This window comes from Centrocercus urophasianus, unplaced genomic scaffold (assembly GCF_019232065.1).
Source record: "Centrocercus urophasianus isolate 14NV4802_14NV808 unplaced genomic scaffold, USGS_Curo_1.0 seq_11, whole genome shotgun sequence".
In the NCBI taxonomy this organism is placed as follows: Eukaryota; Metazoa; Chordata; class Aves; order Galliformes; family Phasianidae; genus Centrocercus; species Centrocercus urophasianus.
The window spans coordinates 62522479-62543294 of record NW_024884253.1 but is presented as its reverse complement, the minus strand read 5'-3'; the positions used below and the strand labels follow the sequence as shown (position 1 = coordinate 62543294).

At 37.4% G+C, this 20816-nt stretch overlaps 1 protein-coding gene across 1 annotated transcript in view; it reads right to left on the bottom strand.

Moving 5' to 3' along the window:
* TMEM245 (transmembrane protein 245) overlaps positions 1-20816 on the bottom strand; it is a gene marked incomplete at its 5' end in the record, with an annotated part of 71748 nt that overhangs the window by 21365 nt on the left and 29567 nt on the right. Inside the window, 5 exons of the mRNA XM_042839191.1 lie at positions 5601-5746; positions 9457-9579; positions 14669-14800; positions 17725-17823; positions 18594-18684. Coding sequence (XP_042695125.1) covers positions 5601-5746; positions 9457-9579; positions 14669-14800; positions 17725-17823; positions 18594-18684 — 591 coding nt within the window. The remainder of the gene's footprint in view (positions 1-5600; positions 5747-9456; positions 9580-14668; positions 14801-17724; positions 17824-18593; positions 18685-20816) is intronic.

Genomic DNA, 20816 nt, shown 5'->3' with positions numbered 1-20816 from the left:
GGGTCCTGGAGACAGGGGTGTCTCAGCCTGAAGATAAGAAGGCTACCCAGCGGGTGCTTGAAGACGAAGACAAGACACAAAGGCAGTCCTTGCGCCCAAGGAGTAGCCTTTGTCTCTGTCAAGCAAAACAACACAGAGAAACTATCTTCAGGAAAGGGGCACTCAGACTTTCTAACCCTCTTCCTCCTTCCACACAAAGGGCATCTTTCAAGCCACAAAACACCACTCCCAACAGTTATGTCTTGCCATATGTGGGGGGTCACTGTCACAATGACCTCCACCAAACAACTTCTGTTTTGGGCTCTTATCACCTTCATGCCTACAGCTTGTCCAACATTCACGATCTTCCAGGCCCCTGGCAATAGCTAATGATAGTCGAAATCAAGAGGACTTGGAGTAGCGGCTGCCCACTTTTATGTGGGAACAAGAAGTATCTGTGGAACCAAGGAGTTTGAAGAGGACTATGTGGAAGAAGAAGATGAAGAAGAGAGTCACAGAATCAGAGAATCACCAAGATTAGAAAACACCTTCAAGATCATCCACAGTCCAACCATCCACCTATCACCAACAGTACACACTAAACCATGTCCCTCAACACAAAATCCAAATGTTCCTTGAATACCTCCAGGGTTGGTGACTCCACCACCTCCCTGGGCAGCCCATTCCAGAGCTTGACCAGTCTTTCAGAAAAGTAGTATTTCCTAACATCCAGCCTAAATCTCCCTGAAGCAAGTCTGAGGCCTTCAAGCAACAGCCAGCTCTGTGACCACTACTGTGGAGTCTCTTCATCTCCAGATGAAGAACCAATGGAAGTAGATTGAGCTCCAGATAAAAAAAGCAATAGAGGTGAATCCATGTCCAAAACAGCCAACCTGACACAATACCAGCATGCCAGGGCTCCCTTTGGTGTGCTCACAGCAACATCACTAAAAGGCTCAGGTGCCCACCACTATATCATCTGTGTGTAGTCCCCAGACAAATTAGCTGTGCTATCCATTAACACCTTGCAGGCTTGCCTGCAGGATAGCCTCCTTTCCCATCCCTATCTCTCGTGAAGAGGTAGCATCTCTTCTGCATGGATTCCCAAGAAAGCAGACAAATGTGAACTTGGCCTCCTTTCAGCAGCTGAGTTTGGGAGACAAGAGGGCCCCACTATAGGCCTTGGGTCCTGGAGGTGGGGGTGACTCAGCCTGAGGATTACGAGGCTACTCAGTGGATGCTTGAAAACAAGGCCACACTCTCTGTGCAGGCACAGAAAGAACAGCAGCAGATCAGTGAAAAAAGTCAGAACTGTTCCTCTGGAGAAGCAGAGGACTTCAAGTCAGGTAGGACGGAGTGCTAGAGTGCAGCATTAAGGTCTGTTCAAGATGATTCATTAGGAATTCTTTCCTACTGGTAATTTCCAGGAAATAGTATTTCCAGGAAATGGTATTTCCAGGTAATGGTAAACAGAACAGAAAATACGCTCTCCTCTCTTACTTGGTACTTTCTGCACTTGGACTCCTGCATCTCCTTTTGGTCTCCTCGGTACAGGAAATATATTGATGCATGTGACGTGAGGGCTTTCCAGACAGTGAAAGGCTGGGGTATGTGGCATACAGGGCATGCTGAAGGAACACTTTTGATCAGCATGAAGATGATGAGGCTTAGGAGAGGACCTGATTGCTGACTAAAGCTGACTACTGGAAGCACGTAGAGAAGATGAAGCTTGAGTCTTCTCAGAGGTGCTCTGTTGTGTAAGGACGAGTGGCACCAGGCCCATGCTGGTATGGCAGATGAAGATTCCCAGCTAAATAAAAGGAAAAAAATGTAACCATGAGGTTGCTCAAACACACAACAGATGCCCAGAGAGGATGTAGAGAATCTGTCCTTCAAGGTGTTCCAACCGGACTGAACAAGTCCTCAAGCAATCTGATTTGACTAGGGTTGCTTTGAGCAGGAGCCTGGACTGGAGACCTCTAAGAGTCCCTCCAACACTGCTTCTGCATTTTATCTCATGGACTTTCCCTATCTTCACAACTTTTGCAAAATTCTTAGAGATGCATCTTTTTGTCTTTCTACCACTTCCACTACTCAAGCAGGAATTTGGTGCTTGAGGCATTGTGGCAGAAACAGACAGATTCACCATCTGGCTCAAAATAGGCAGGAAAGCTGTTCTTAGCCAAATGATACACAGTTCAATCCGTGTCACTGGGCAATTATTACTGTTTTTTGCAAATTCATCACCAAAGGAATTAGAAAAGTAATTCTAAAATCTACAGGTACTTAATAGAAAGATGAAATTGCAACGCAACTCTAAAGAGACAAACTGCCATGGAAAAGATCTTGGTTTGATCCGGTGCTTGCTAGGTAATAACTCAAAGCTCAGCGATGCTTCAAGCTATAGAAATTATTTCCTGATCTCCCAGCTTTTCCCTAACCTTAGATTGGAGACAGATAGGAAAGGACACAAAGCAACAGAATTTACAGGAGTATCTCTGGTCCCTCACAGTGGACTAGTTACATGCACTTCTAGCTCTGTGCGTGTGCTGTGTCCTGTTGGATAGTGATGGAGCTGAAGAGTTGTTGACTTTTGACTAAATCAGATCAAACACACAAGTATTTTGAGACTGTATTCACATTTGTGTAATGTTATCAGAGCCTAATGATGAAAGCAACTACAAAGGGCTAATTGTTTGGTAATTCATAATACAAATGCAGCCGCTTGTTCCCAACCTACCACCAAGCATTACGTACACATTTGTATGCCTTTTCTACATGAGCTGAACAAGCCATTACTAGGATCCTACACCTCTAACAACAACTAATCTTAAAAAGGAAGAAAGGATAGCTGCTACGTTCTAACAAAAGAACAGACCTCCAGTGGCCACTGCTTTTCACATGGCAAACAAATCAGTCCTGCAAAAAGGACTTGAGAGTTCTGGTGGATGAATCTGACTCTGTAATTCTAAATTCTGCATGCATCAACACAGAAAATTGCTGGGTACAACCTTCACCTACATACTGAAAATAACATTAAGTATTCAGTGGAATACAAACTAATCCAGAAGAATTATGAAAAATAATTTGGTAAAACTAAAAAAAAAGATTAAAAAAAAAAAGAATAAAAACAAAAATTCTCAGAAGCTCTTCAAATAATTCATATAAGGCATCAAGCACAACCAACTCCAAATGAAAAAACACAAGAGACTGATTCAAGCTATGTTAGTGAACACACAGATTCAGCACCCTCTCAGTTTTTTAAAAATAAAAACATGTGAAAAGTAGCTTCATATCCCACATTCTGCAGACCTTACCTCCCATCACATTATCAATTACTGATGTACACTCTTTCCTGCTCTTTTTCTTTCTGCTTCTCTAACATCTTTTTTTTCTTCCCACCAATTCTCAGCACTGACAAATATCTTTGGTCATCTGTGTAACAGACCCATAACCTTAAATCCCCTTTAATACAATCTTCTTTGCAGAATACCCTCGCCTAGGGAAGTTACAATCTATTTTTTGACACTGTTCCCATCCACCCAGAGACACAGTAAAAAGAACAATTTGTGAGACAAGGAAGTTTCAGCTTATAAATCTGCCAACACCTTTCAGAAAAACAGAGATGTTAACCACATGATCAATGAAAACTCAACAGCAGTTTCTCAAGAGAACGGCTAAAAACTCTCTGGCAGAATTATTATTTGTTTTTTCCATGGAGGTCTCTCCAAAAGTAACGCCTCCTATTTATTTCCATGGAAACTATGATGAAGAGCACAGCAACAGTATTTGCTAGAGCAAATTCTCAGCTACAAAACACTATTTTTCAACACAGTCACAGTGCATTTTTGCGAGTGATGAGCAAGAGCCTGCTCATAAATATCTGCACGGCCATCTGGAGCACGGATTGTCTTTCATGTCACTGTTACCCCTGCTGAAGCACTCCACCAGCCATCTCACTGTGCTCACGTCCACTTTATGGTTTCCATCAATGTTCAGCAATTGTTGATGAATGTCAACGGGCACAATTTTTTCTACATGAGGAATTCAGTGACGCACCTTTGCTTCATGTACACTTCCATGTCAGACGCCATTCTGCTAGACTGCCCCTCTGCTGCCATCTGTCACACAGCAACAAAATATAACGGAATATTGGTGGGAATCTTCAACCTCTACTGCCTTATCACCAACATCTGCCTCTGACATTGTGGGCCAACATAATAAAACAGGAGGCATTGCTTTCGGAGCAGTCCTCATACCTAGGCTGCTCCTTCATTTCAAACTGCTAAAGCACTATCACTGTTCAGCGTCTTACATGATCTAATCTTTAATTGCACAGCATACCTAGAAATAGCTTAACTTCAGTAACAAAAAACAACATTCACTTGTGTGGTACATAAAATCATGGAATTGCTCAAGGTGGAAAAGACCTTAAAGATCATCGAGTCCAACCACAACCTAACAGTACTACCCTAACCCTAACAACCCTCCACTAAACCATGTCCCCAAGCACCACATCCAAATGGTTTTTACACACATCCATCACCTCCCCGGGAGCCTATTCCAGCGCTTAACAACCCCTTCTGTAAAGAAGTTTTCCCTCATATCCAACCTAAACTTACCCTGGCATAACTTGAGGCAGTGAGTTTAATGCATCAATGGTTTAAAGTCTATTCATGTTTTGTATATATAGCACTGTAAGAGATAGTTGTATAGAACTTAAAACAGAGACTGTTGGCTTTGTCTAGTCCATCAGTGTTTTGCAAAATGGAGCTATGATATAAAAAATGGATTTACATAAAGTATTTATGCTACTAATGTTAGAATTTCACACTGTTAACAGGTGAAGACTACTGTACCAACTCAAAATTACTTTCTTGTAAAAACTCCCTGCAGAATACAAAAACACAAAAAATATTTCTTCAGTAGTAGTAATAGTTTGTAGTAATTTAGAATGGTAGTAACGTAAGAAGGATAACTAAGCATGAAATGATGTGGATGCACTACACAGGTACAGCAAAATAGTTTTTCAAGTGAGGTAAGGATAATGCTCCCCACTTTTCCACTTTGCTGTAGTTTGGTAGACACAGTGGAGAAGTCTTGAGATTATGAACTGGGTTCCCTATCAGACAAAATTGAACTGGAAAATGCACACCAGGAGCCAATCTCACACAGTCCAGCTGCACATGGGTACTTAGTCCTCAAGATTAGACTAAAAATAGTTGCAAGTAACTCACTCCAAAATGAGCACTGTCCTCTATTTCAACTGTATTACTGTATGAGTCTGCTCATACAGAGCTATCCTAGCTGTTAACACCATCATAGCTGCTGTCACCATGCTCACAGATGAGTTTGGACTGTGATGAGTGGATTAGTTTGCTTAATAAAATATTAGCATTCACTACAGCATCAACCTCTACATTTTTGTTTCAGGTAAATCCAATCGAACTGCTCTTAACAATCAAGGTGGGAAAATGATCAATGCTAGATTCTTGAAAAGAGGAGATCAGTAACTCGTGTCTTTGAAAAATGAGCTGCTGTAAGTAACAAGTATTTGCAGTTGAACACTTTTTTTTTTTCTTAAAGAATTATCCAGAAAGGGCAACAGATCAGGAGCATACCTTATTGCTTCCTCCACAGATTGGCCAACTATATTTGAGGAAGGACCTGGTTGAGACAGAGGTGTCAGGCTTATCACCCACTTCACTGGCTTGTAGTACTCATCACTAGAACTCAATAGGTAGAACAGCGTGGTCAGGAAAATCACCTGCAAAACAAACAGGAGTTGTAAACTGAAAGACAATAAATACTTTAAGAACTACAACATGCATATATTTTTCAGAACAGTGAACTTGATTGAGAAGGTACAAACTACTATTCCACAAGCTTGAAACACAAAGAGCTAGAAGAGTAATTCCCCTCCTGCTCCACTAAGGACTTAACTAAACAGCAAACATCTTTTAGCCCTTTTCATCCTCTTCACAAAGTCAAAGTCTAGATCAAACAACCAGATGTTGATCTATATTGATCAACGATCTAGATTGTTTTTGTTTTTCCAGAAGAGACCTATATAGCAGATCACAATATTACTAAATAGTAACACCTATTCTTAAAAACAAACAAAGCCAAATAAACTGAGTTGTTTGGGGAGTTACTGTGTGGCTGGTTATGGGATATAAATTAACCAAAACCCCATAAATAGAACATCTACAGTTTTTATTTGGCTGAGTATCCTCTCCTATGAGTTTGAAGATAATTTTGGCAGAAGCCACAGCAGTTGTACTCTTTTAATTTAAAGACCAAACTATACCATGAAATCATATTAGTTCCTGGTATCTTGTAGTTTACTTATTTTCCTGTCAGTGGGCTCAGCAACTTCTTCAGCTAAAGAAATATACATAATATACAAAAATACAACCAGCTTGAAATAGAAAACCTGAAACAAAAAAAAATCCATTCTACTATATGCCACTGGTAAAGTATGGCTCACATTTGCTTTATCTGCAAGCCTTACTTCTTTTGTCTGTCTCCAAGATTAAAAAAAAAAACTCTCACTTTTCTTATTTTCAGCCTACCAGCACGTAAATAAAATCCTAATCTTCTCATAAACCAAACTGTCTGACCAACAGAATTCTCTCAACTTTCAATACTTTATTCTGTCTGCAGACATCTCATGCATTTCCTCTGCACTCCCTTTGACCGTGTTCAGTTAAAAAAAAAAATGCAAACAGTATAACTTGCAGTGTTAAGTTACTAGCCTCAACAAGTTCATCCATTTATCATCTCGGTTCCTAATTCATTTCTACTCAGTAAAATGTTACTGTTTTTCCCCTCACCATAACCTTTAACTTGGAAGTCACATTCAATTGTTCACCCAATATAACCTCTTTCCAAAACATCATGTACAGACAGGGACTGTACTCCATCTTCCTGACTATTTAACTTTGGCCTTGATGATAAATCAATCTATCAGCTAAAGCAAGTCACTATTTCAGCCCATTTGATCAGCATACTGTTAATATTGATTTTGAGATCATAAAAAACAAACTAAATCAGGCCCTGATTTAGTGCGAAATAACCGATCACCAGTAACAACATCAGCTATATTTTCTTACAACTGCAAGTAAAACCTAAAACCTGAAACACGTTTTAGCATCCTCAGTAATGCTGTAAACATGGTTGTTTTCTTCTTGGTAAGACATGCCATTTCTCCTGAGCTACTACAGTGTTTTCTTAAGTAACTACAAAACTCCCTATCCTGAAGGAGGCACCCAGATACTGTTTAGTCTTCCTTCAGGTGGGACCTGGCTGCAGATCCTCATGGCAGTGAAACTTGCAACAGAAAAAGCCGTGTATTTCTATATGAACAATATCCTCTCATCTTGACACTCACAAAAAGTACACTGAAAAATGGCTCAATTAAATCTTGTTTTATTAGTACAGCTACAGTTAAATTCTTAGAATGCTACGCCTTGAGTGGCTTAGTGCATTCAGGGAATGAGGAAATTAACAGCAGCAATCAGACAAAGCTTGATTATCTATGATGTGAGAAGAAAACCTAATTTAAGGCAGGCAATGAACAAGAGCTGGAGATCAGTTAAAGTGTCAACAAGCACAGCACCAGTACTGACAGGAAAAGTTATTCTTTCCTAGTGTCCACAAAAGAAACCTGCTTCCTGAAGGAGCAATGGATCACCAATACAGACACACCCATTTTAACTGCACAACCCAAAGAAGGCATCTGGGATGAACAGCAGTAGAATAAAATAGTGTTAAAGCAAATTAAAAGCTATGAAAAGATAGGAAACCTAACTCAAACCTTTTTAAGACAAGATGCACGTAACAGCATCATACAAAATAAAATTAATTTTAGATCAGTTAGTTTTTGGTAGATAAATGTATTTGCTTTAGCACAGAAGTACTGACATGACAAGAAGGAGCAGCCACAGAATATAATTTAACATGAGCAGCTCGCTGACTTTTCGCAAAACGGTTTCAGTAGAACATTCAGCAGTAAAACTGTGTGTCCCTCCTCTACCTCTACAGGCATTTGAAAATGTTCACATCTGTTTGACAAGATCTCTAATATTTTAGGCATATTCTAACCAGAAAGGCTAAGGCCCTCATCTTTCCTGGTGTGACAGAGGGGACACCTGTGCCATTACAGAGGAGGAAGCATGACCACTCCATGCTGGTTAGAGAACTGTATTGCTCACAGATATGTGTTGCTAGCTACTGTAGATTTAAGTTGCAATTTACGAAGATGAAAATTTCTGAATAAGAAACCTCATGGGTTGAAGTGAAGAATGAGTGAAATCACAAGTTAAGAGTAGTCTATACATAGGGGATTGTATGTATATATTTTCCTAATAAGCTCATAAAATGAAGCTTATTTTACAGAATATGTTGTCTTGTAAATTTCAGAGATCCGAAAGGGACTGATACTCAGATTCAGCCCACAACACAAGTAGAGGAAACTGAGTAGGCTTTAAGGCATTCAGTCTTTAAAAGAGCAGCATATAATGAATCTGATAAAAGCCACTGGACAGCTGATGTTAAATTTTGCATCTGAGCAATGACTGCATTAAGATGATCCGCAATTTGAATTTATCCTTTGTCTCAGATCCCATTTCCAATGCATCATCACAGGTGAAGCTGTAAATGAAGGAAGAAATGAAACACTGCCATGGAATCTTGCTGTTCTCCTCACTAACTAAAGAAGAGGTAATTAGAAAACAACAAGAGTGATTCTCTTTAGTTTCAGGCAGTCATTAAATTAAGTCTTGCTGCTATTTGTTCTTTCTTAAATATTGAAAAGAACTCACATAACTGCCTTGAAATATCGTTAAACATTACTTTGATTTTACAACACTGTCTAGAAAGGCCTCCTTTCCTGAACAAGCATCATGACAGTAGTGAAGTTAAACTGGCAAAACATCTATTTTTCTAACAAATGTTTTTCAGTGTTGAACTAGTAACTAGGACATGGATTTCGGTGAGGCCTTCAAGATCTGTATTTATTTAGTTAAAATGGAATAAGTTGTAGGTCAGAGTTCTTAATATCACACACTGAGATCAAGATGTTCATAAGCTTTCAGCAAAGTTCCATTTAATCTATTTTTTCCCCTCTTCTAAAGGCATTACTTTGTTTAAGGATATGCTTACAAGAATATGCCATAAGATTTCAGCAGTTATTTTGGGTGTAACAAGTTACAGCTCAATATCTACATGGCCAGAAACAAAGAGCTTTCAATGAACAGAGCGATGGGAAGACTGCCCTGTCCTCAACATGGAAATTACAGTGTGGATTTAGGGTTCCTTTGCCTAGGATGTTCCCTGAATAACTGATTTGAAGGTTGCAACATCTCAATTCGGTAATGTTAGAGAACGCTTTAGGTTTGATTTTCAGTGTTACAGTATGTGCAATTAGGTCCCTTCAGTAAAACCAATCATATAAACACATAACATAGTACTTACCACTGAAAGCACAAAATTGAGAAGAGCTGTCCCACTATGGAAAAGGATCGTCACCAATGTTGTAACTGTAGTGAACAAGAGGCTCACATTCCGACTCATCACTATCCAGAGAGACTCCAGGATCTAGTAAAAAAGCAAGGAGTGCAAAAATCAAGCATCAGACTGAATTAGTTAACATACAGAATTGCATTCAGAGTCATTCTACATCAAGTCATACAAAAAAAAAAAAAAAAAAAAAAAAAAAGACATTTATATATTAAAAATAAAAATAAAAAATAAAAAATAAAAAAAAAAATCAATCATCTTCCCTTACCCCTATATTGCAACAGGAACATTTAACTGGCCAAAGACAAGACCCTAGGTAGATATTTACAAAGTTTTGGGGAATTCTTCTTCCAGTGCTCAAAATAATTTCATCATGTAAAACTGCATAAAATCTAGACTATGTGACATTGTTTACTGTGATCTGTGTCACCACCAATCGAAAGTAGATCGCATCTTGGGAGAGAAAACTCATCTTTTCAAAAGCAGAAATGCTAAAGCACGAAGAACATCACAAAGTAGAAATGAAGCTGAAGGCAGCTTCAAATAAAGTAATACAATTACTACTTTAATATATTTGTTCTAGATGTATGTAAATAAGTTGCATAATTTTCATAATGTCTGTAGACAACTATACAGGAGACGATTTTGCACAGGGATGCAATAATTAGTCAAGTAGTTATGGAAAACTAATCATTCAATGCAGGACAACCTATTAATTCTTGTAGGGGCTTGGGAAACTGACTGCTTATTAATTACAGATACTACAGTCTTTTTGAGATATACCTTTAAATAAAGGATACCCAGCATAGCCAAATTAATTTATGTCTGGATGCACATGCAACAAGCTAATTAAGGCAGTAACTTCAGGAAACAGATTATCTGGCTGGGAGGTTTTCTTTCAGGATAGTAAACTCCTCAGCATAGGCTATAGATGTGTAACTACAAATTTTCACAGAAGTTTCACTACAAATTTTAGGCTAAGGAGCTCAGAATCTGGAATAAACAACTGCAATTAAATCAAATGCAGGTATCAGGTGGTTCAATCAATACTGAGAACATTTCTTCTATGAAAACTTTCTTGTTATGTAGAGTCATTCATCAGAGCTGCTGAGCTAGGTTACCACTAGCACGTACTTTGAAATACGCACAAACAGTGCCTCTCAGTGATCTTCCGTTTGACCTATGAAAGCAAGGGCATGTTTTGGGACTGTTATTCAGCTGTAGAGTAAGTTCCCCCTAACATAAATTCACAATTACTTATTTCAAAATGTCTCATGAGAAAACAGACACTGCAAACACTAGTCATTGCTGAACATGTTACCAAAAAGCACTCAAAAAATCAACTAACAGTAAAAAAGCAAAACACAAGCCCTTACACTTCTGATTTCACAGTGATGTTTGATTCCTAAACTTCTCTTACTAAAATGAATGCACGGGACTGGAATCATTATGAAGAACAGATGGTATTAGCTATATGCTTACGTAATTACTAGAAGAAAATCTGAGGGACAGAAAACAACATTACAATATGAGAAAACATTACAATACAAAATTGAGCATCTGAAATTGGATATCAGTCCAACTTGATTTGGAATATACATTTATCAGTCACTGCTAGAGGAACAGACAGAAAAGCCTAACCGAGCTAAAGCTTTCTGTATATGTTTTAATGGAAGGTCTTCTGTCTTCCTGTTTGAGAAATCTCTGAATGAAAAACTGCTGGTAGAATGATGAATACTCTTGTGAAAGAAGCAAGATCAATTTAAGGAGACATGAGCAATTTCTCATATAACACTGAGGGAGTTTTAAGTGATCATTCATAGATTCGGTCAGCAACAATTTGCTTTTTAAAGGTTTCAAATATTACAGAAATGGAGTAAAAGTTACAGATGGAAAAATAAGCAACTGAGAAAGGATTCTCATCTCAGGATACAGTGTGAGGTCAAAAATTTGAGGCAGATGAGAGAACCTACTCTAGTTCTCCCCTAAACTGAGAATAGGACAGAACAAATCCACCCTGGAAATACATCACTGGAAGACCAGTTTAGTACTCTACTGCTTCTACTTAATACTGAAAAAATTCAATGAGGAAACACATCAGGAAACACCTTGGAAAAACCAAAGCTATTAAGAAAGGAAAATGATGATTTGGAATAGCTTACCTTTACATTAAATCTTAAGGCAATTTAATGTTTGTATGGCAAATTGCTTCAAAATGATAAGATCTACCTACATCAAACTAAAGCTACTAGAGGTACTGCAACAAAAAGCACATTTTGAGGGAAGTACAGAAGTCTTCTGTGCTTTTACCTGATAATCATAGTTCAACTCCTGAATCAGTGCATACTGTTATGGACAAAATGAGTGCCACTAATTCCCCTGCACAGGTATACCAGTGATTTAACTATATGCTTTCAACTCTAATATTCAAGTTTCTTCCACTATGGGAAGTGAAACTTTTTAATTTTATTTTATTTTTTAAGTTTTACACCTAGCAGATACTCCTCTTTTTCAAGAAGAACACTTCCTATTATTTCCATAAATGGGAAAGAGCTTATCTGCTTATAATTGCAAGATGACATTGTCTAACAGCTGTGTTTTAAAAGAACATACAGTGATCAGTACTATTCTGAAATATTTCAGAAAGTCATGGGACTAGCAAGAGTTATTCTATGGCGAGCTCTAGCCACAGTCTATGTATAGGTGCGCATTACATGTGAGCAGTATAAACTTACTCTTTTTAGAAGTGAAGGAAGTCTCCCTATAGCTGCATATTCTTTACAGTTACCACTTTCAATAGTCTGTGTTTAAAAACAACGTTGAAGCAGTTTCAGGAATTTACATCTTGCTGTATGCTTAAGAATTACAGGTTAACACTGATTTTAAGTGTTCAAAAGCAGAAACATCCTACAGTTTCAATTATAGCCAAGACACTTAAAAACCCCTCCAGCCTGTAAAGCATAACCAAAACCTAAAGGAAACAAAGAACCTTACTAAACAACAATATCCACAAAAGTGCAAGAAAAAAATCCAAAGAAAAAAAACAAACAGCAAAACAAAAATAACCTGCCTAAACTATTCTCCAAAAAAAACCCCACATTGTTTAAAATATTGATCCTTTCCAGTTCAATATGCTGTTCTATAAACTCATTGCTCCTTTTCTAAGCATCAAGAGAAAGACTGTCACTCTCTCACAAAACACAAATCTGGGAAGCAGTAAGCTTCTGTTGTATCCAAGGATAAGTGAAAACCTTGCCATCAAATACCAGACTTAAGTTAGAACTATGATTATTTTTATCATCACCAAGACTTAATGGTCTGGACAAATACACATCAGATCTTTATTGATTTTCATTTGAAACAGTGGGATTAATATTTATGCAGTGGATTTTTTACAAGCTAGCCAGTAAGGAAAATGCTACCCAATAAGGAGTGAAATCAGGATTTAGCATTATACACTAGTGCTGACTGGTTTATAATCTGTCATGACAAATCTATGCGTATGGAGAAAAAGGACAGGTGCCTCCCCAGAGATGATTAGTAATGAGTTCATGGACATAAACAGCAAAGCAAGCCAACTGCTGGCATTTTTCCTTTATTTCTAAAACCAAACTTCAAGATAATGTAAAGCATACTAGATTGAGAAAAAATTTTAATATTGACCTACCTCAAACTTAAATATTTATTCTCTTTTCACTATTTCTCCATTATTTTAGCCTACTTAGACTACTGATGCACACACACCATGGTTTCTAAGCACAATGAAGCAATGAGGTAAAGGAAATGGCTAGCACCTGTTGCGTAGTTCTGTTTCACTTACTCTTTCTTACCTAAAAGCAACACTGATTTTAAATGATGATTTGCTACACATTTTTGTAACGTTGCTTCAGGTACGTACAGCCAACTTTGAGAAAGAATTCAGCAAATTTTCTGTATTAGCTGAAAAGGTTTCATTACTGTAAAAAGTTCCTCTCAACTTCTTGGCTCACTTCTTATTTTTTAAATGATAGAAACTGTAACCATTTAAACAGGAGTTGAAGGAAAACAAGGCACACACACCCATCGCTCAAGACCAACAACTGGCTCAAGGCAAATAATAGCTTAAACTGCATCCACAAAAGATTCAAGTTAGGTATAATTAACACTCTTTCAAAATGGATAAATATTAATCTTTAGATATTTCTCAATTACGAGAAATATAACAATAGTTCAGGTCAAAGATGAACTGTGCCAGGGAATGACAGCATGTTAGACGCTTCAGATCCAACATCGTTTGTTAGACAAATGTAGTTGCTTCCCTTCTTTTCACTTCCCATGTTTCTTCTCTTCATAAGGTGAAAAGGTCCAGTGCATTAATCCAGGGACTCATACAGTGTAACATATTAATTTCATTCCCCACAGAACTTTCATAAAAGAGAAATAAAGTTGCTAGCAACCAAACGAATAATAATTTCAGGAAAAAAAGACTGTGCAACACTTGCATTTACATATGTATTTTACATATTTGTGTATGCATGTCACAAACTTATTGGTCAATATATTTATAATATTTCATAATTTCATATTTCATAATCCAAATAGATTACGTATTTAAAACAAATTTAAACATCACCAAATTTACACTTGGCATACATTTCACACAAAAATAACACTGAAGCAAACTAATACTTGGCACGCAACAAATTCCTAGAACAGACAGATGAAGTAAGAAACAGAAAAGTAAACTACAGAATACGAAGAATTTAAACCAACTTGCAGGTGACACAGGTAATACTACAACAATCTCAACTAGGAATAAGTTTGAAGCTCATATCACAAAATCACAGAACCACAGAATCATAGGAGTTGATGATCTCCACAGATCCCTTCCAAGCCCAACCCCGTGCTAAAAGCAAGCTCCCTACAAGTAGGTTGAGCAGGAAAATGTCTGGGAAGGTCTTGAATAACTCTAGAGAAGGAGATATCAGTGAAGACACTGAAATCGGGAGCTTTTCATCACAATTAATTCTTCTTTGTAGTATGAATACTTCCAAAGGAAGGCAAAAATTACTGCAAAGGCACTTATAAACTCTACCAGAGTTTCCATGTACCTGCATGCCATATCTTTAGCAAGAGGAGTAGAAATTAAAACAAGACCAATTTGGTAAAAAGGGCAAACAATACCTACCGAAAGAAATGTTTCAATGTTATCATGAACAAATGAAGCAACATCTTGCCAGTCCAGAATATCTCCAAGCCAGCTGTTCTGACGGTTTATGTGCCATTTGTGTCCTTTGTGTCTTCCAGAATGCGTTACATTCTTAAAGAGAGAGACAAAGATACAAAGGTACCATATATTTGAATAATCAAGACAAACATGAAAAGCTAAAGACTAAGAATTTCTTATAACATGTCCTCTGTGTACCTAAACTGTTAGCTCTGCTTTAACTCTTAATCTTCAAAAATCACTGGAACCAAGGAAGTATTTTTCTGTACAACTGGAAAAATAAGAGCTGACAAAAAAACTATAGTTAATTATCTGATGTAATTACAGTTATATTGTACTAATGCATCTCACTTAAACATTAGTGTGACAGCTTGACAAAGACAGTGGTACCTATTTTGCTCTTTAGGAAAGCAGAGAACAAAGAAGTAACAGTTTCAGTTACTGCATACATAATTTGCTGATGGCAACACATAACTTCTTCCATAATCCATAAAGAATAATAAAAGAAGACACAAGAAGAACTATTTTTCTCACATTGTGTCTTCCATTGGAAACATTCGCTCATTCAAAAGCTACAAACTAAACCAGAAGTATGTAGGATTTCTTTTGACTACACAGCTTTGTAGCTGCAAAACAACAAAACAACAGGAACTGATCGTAACAGTCATAAATACAGCAGGTAGTCGCTCAGGTGGCTACATCCGAATTATGAAGTAGATTCTGAGCAACAGAACCAAACAAAAAACCTCACAACTGAACAGGCTAAAAGGAGAGGTTCTCCTTGAAGATGACACTTTAATTGCAGTTGCCATCATCTTCCAAGTGATTTCTTCTTCCATTATTATACATAAGCTCAATAGCAATTAATCTTTTACAACATCTCCAGAACTTTTTAAAATATATACTATTTGCTATCTGCTGATCTTTTCTCAAAGTGGAAGTTAATGACTGAATCCACATTTTGTTGGCAATTCTTCCTAAACTCTACAGCTTTCATGTAAGAATATTACCTTACAGCCTAGAACAGGACTATGCAGGCCTCAGAATAAAGCATAACTATGCTTGTACTAATGGAGAACTTGAAAGCTCCACTGAGATACCATTAGATTTGATACAGATGTCTTGCATGCTGGAAATATCATATGGTTTACTAGTTTTCAGTTACTCTGAAAGGCTCCACGAGGTAACTGCAATACTACAGGAGGAAATAGCCAGGAAGTCACCCAAGTTTGACTTGTAAATGGACATGGAGCATGACAGAAGGAGCAAGATTACAAATCAACTCTGGGACAGTTACCTGCAGCCCTCAGATGAGTGACAGCCCATCGTGCCCCTGTTAACTTAAGGTCTCTAATGTGCAACTAGTAACTGGAGAAAAAAAACCTAAGACCAAAAGTGGCATCAATCTACTCCTGCAGATCTTTTTCATGTTTTGATTGCTAGGGAAGCCACTTGCCACTGTGCTCTACTACAGCATTTACAAGATCAAAACCTCATAGTCTCCCCCCAGATAACAATCTGCAGAAAACAAATAATATCATATAACTCAGAGATTCAACATACTGATGCAACAATGTACTTCTGTGGCACATGCCCAATTGAACCATACAGAGCCGCTGCACATCTAGTTACAACACCAAAAGCATTAGCATTTGGCTAAATATACAACATCGACTAGTCCTACATTCTTTTCTTCCAGCAAAATCTCTTGTAAAATGGAACAGCTTAGCTAGGAAGAGACTTTAAAGCCTTGGTTGCAATCCCACTGCCATCAGCAGGGCTGCCACCCACTAGATCAGGCTGCCCAGGACCCCATCCATCCTGGCCTCGAATGCCTCCTGGGGCATCCACAGCTTCTCTGCGAAACTGTGCCAGTGCCTCATCGCCCTCCAAGTAAAAAACTAACACCTAACATAAATATTACCTGTTTTAATTTAAAGCCATTCCCCCTTGTCCTATCACAGTTTGCCCATGTAAAAATCGGTCTTCCTCCTGTTTATACGCTCCCTTCAAGGACTGCAATATCGCAACAAGGCCTCCCTGGAGCCTTCTCTTCTCCAAGCTAAACAAGCCCAACTCCATCAATCATTTTTCACAGAAGAGATACTCCAGCCCTCCAGTCATCCTGAGGACCCACTCCAATAGCTCTACATGCTTCCTGTACTGGGGGCCCCAGGCCTAGACACTGTATTCCAGGTAAGATGTCATGAGGGCAGAGCAGAAGGGGACAGTCACAGCCTTTGCCCTGCAGGCCACCTGTCTTCTGATGCAGCCCAAGACACAGTCGGCCTTCCAGACTGTGAGCACACTCTACCAGCTCGTGTCCTTTCACACCAGCCATCTCTTTGCTGCATGACTTTGCTTTTTATTCTGCCAGCATCTGTCCATTCTTCCCCACAGCAGGCAGAGAAGAGAGTGGGAATGAAAGAACACCTTTCTACTTTCAGTTCTTCCGTAGATACAGTTTTCTCTCTTTTACATTTTGCTATTTCAAATGCATCACAGCTAATGAATTGCTTTCTTCTTCCTTTACTGGCAAGAAGCATCGACATCACAAAAATTTAATCTTTATCAACTTTTCAAGATTCAGTGTGCAGAATCAGAATTCAGAGAACCCACTACTGGAATTCACAAAAAATGCATTTAAAGAACAACTTTTTCATTTAAAATTTGAATCAATGAAAGATACACAAATCACACAGAATACCAGCTTTTTCCCAACCCCTTAGTATAACAAAAATTCAAAAGAAAGCTCTGAACTAGGAGTGACTAAATATGAATAATGAACAAAGAACATATTAAATTGCAGGCATAAAAACACGTTGAAGGGCATAATTCTGGATATACTCAAACTTATGCACTTGGGATTTTGCTTTGTTTCTTTGTAAAATCAATTTTGTATCATTATGATATTTACTCAGCAGTTCAAGCTTCTTGCTAATCTTATATGCTTAGCGTAATTGTCTCAAGACAGTAAGTGATAGTTTATATAAATATAATTTAAACAAGCTACCCACCTTCACAAACCAAGAATGATAAAGCCTGTCCCAAAGCTCCAGCACTTGTTTTTCAATCACAGCGGTGTTGTTCACTTTTTCTCCTAAAATTTTATGAAGCTGAAACATATATAACTCTTATTACACAGGACAGAACGTAGCTGGCATCTACTGACAAACTCAAAGGTAGACAAATCACACAGAATTATCAGAATAAAGGTATAATCCAATCCCAAATAATTAGAAGACCTGAGTTTCAGTATGGAATATACTCTTGAAATCAATATGATTCAAAACAAAGATTTTTTTGATAAAACATTCTGCTACACTAAGCTGAAGGCTTCTTTCTGCACTGAAAAACTAATGCTGCCTCTAAAATGCTTAATCCAATTTATCCCTGATCTTATTCAGAGTAAACATTTCAAACTATGTGAGATACATGCGATCTTGGCAAATTCTCCTGAAGAATGTTAATTTAAAAGTAAACAAGTGAAATATAAATTTACCACACGCAGTCCATGCAGAAATTAGAATACACGCGGTTAAAAAAAAGCACATTTTCTAAAATTGGACAGTTAAAGTAAAATGAAAAATTAGTCATCTTTATTTGATATATTTTCACTGGAAATCTTACTAAAATGAAGACAGATTTTTCAGCTCTTATAAACAGACATTTTTCTAATTAGAAAATCTATTGAAATCACTCCCACCGCCTTCCTTCATCTCACAGACTGAAATTAGAAAGAATAGATCTGCTAACAAAACAGTTAATCACATGAAAAACAGGGTCACAGAGAAAAACCTTTTTATTTCATTTTTACTTATACGAAATACAGGAGTCCAGAACGTAATTTAAAAAAACAAAAAAAAACAAGGGAACTGTTTCTCACCTTGTGTGTAATCCATTCTCTGCCATATTGGTACACATTATTTGCTGCTGAGTTGAGCGCCTTCTGAAAAACCTGGGCTTCTGGAAGCCAGCTGTTGTATTTCATTTTTTTTTTTTTTTTAAGAAGAAAACAAAGTTATCTGCTACATATTTTACCCATTTCATTACACCTGAAACATATTACCAATTAACATACAGAAACAACAAAAAATAGCTAAGAACAAATGAATGTATTACAGCTAGAGTACTTTGTTCTTATGTGTCAAAGAGACAATTTTTTGTTAAGCGGAGCACAATTCAACATATCATATGCCATTACATTTGTAATTCATTACGGTACCCACAACCTTAGTTCAATTGCTATCTCAACGTTTTCAAGAGAGCCTTATTCATATTTCACCCTTATAATTTTTTCTAGTGTTCTAGTTTTCTGAAAATATTACATGAAGCAGTCTTTTCTAGTTACAAAGACATCCTTCTCAATTATGAGCTGAATGCAAATTGTCAGTTAATGTGACTTCTCTGCATAAGCAAGATGAATTAACAGGTTACAGTACCACTTATTTCTAAGACTCTAGCAAGTTATCTGCTTACAAGAATCTTCATGTCACTTCCATGTCATGTCACAAATCACAACGTGACTCATGTCACTTTCAAATAACAGACTTATTGAGCTGCCAACATTTCAACAATTCTGAATACAGGGAGTGCATTCCCTAACTTTTTTTCGACATTTTCACTCAATTAGTGATGTTAAAGCCCTTCAAATAAAAAAAATAAAAGGAAAAAAAAAAAAGGGAATCGAAACTGCTGCATTTCTTGAGTTAACTCAATATGGAATCCTTCCTGTGCATATAACTCTTCAGAAATGTCGTCAAATTCCAGTGCAGAACATTTCAGTAACTCATTTCTAAACATAATCTACGTATTAAGTATCAAGCTCTGAAATCTAAGCTTGTTAGATTTGACAGAAGGTGTATTTACTCCTAATGAATTAATATATGGTGTTTTGAATGCTTCTAATTTGGAGCCAGAAACTGCAAGTAAACATCCTAAATAAAATTCTGCTAATTACTCAGCTAATACTCCAGAATCCTCAGCATGTGAGTAAGCTTTGGACTTTCAAACTTCCATTTTCATTACTCCTACTTATTTTCATCCTGTGGCAAAATGGGAAGGCTAAATGATACAGCAGATGTCACAAAGGAATAAACAAATGCATTTAAGTGGTCTCTTTTGACCGAGATTACTTCAGTTTTGCTCAAACATGTTATCACAGCATTTCTCAACAACACCATTTTAGCTATCTTTTTGAGAATTCCCCTTGCTCCTACAATACAGTTTCTTTCAACCTTATTAAACCATTGTCACTTCTGTGAGAAGGTGCCCTTGACAATGTCAACAATTTTCATCTAGATGATTTTTTCCCCATGAAGTGCCCTGACTTACTTTCACTCAAGGTCTGTTTAGCCAAAGCAGAACAAAAGCAAATCTGAATAATCTCCCTTTATTACCTATTCCCTCTCCACTGTTAACACAATCAGTTTGCTCACCACTGCACTCTTATTATTCATCTATGTTCATTTACTTCATAATATTCTCCCTTCCTTAATATTTACCTTGTTTTAGCTGTAATCGTTACGTATATTGTATCTAGAGTCTTTCCAGTGTACATAATATCTGCTCTAAATAGGAATATCCTCTCCTAAATGATTCATACCAAACTTTCACAATGCACCACTCTTTCTATCCCCTGAACTCTTTTTTGGTTTGATCCAGAAACATTTCTTTCAAATTCAACTCTGTCAAAGGCAAATTCAACTCTGTTCTGCAGTCAGCTCCCTACATGGAAAATATAATTCAGCTTTCAGCTCAGTCTTTTAGAGCATTCTTCACCATTACTTTTCTTTTCTGGGCAAAAATGGAAGAAATTTTGACCACTATTCTCTGTATTATGCAAGTTTTTTTCCTCCAAAATTTTAACTACAGAGGTTTATTCAGCAGTCCTTCTCCACCAAAGCTCAAACAGTTCTCAGATGAGATACCACATGCCTCTCCTGCAGAAAAATGGATAAACATTGCTACTTCCTGACACTTCAGCTTTTACATCTGCCTGCAACAGTCACTCCCATTTCTGTTCACCTACAGAATTAAGCTAAAAACAAAAAACAACAAAAAAAAGGAAAAGGAAAAGGAAAAGGAAAAGGAAAAGGAAAAGGAAAAG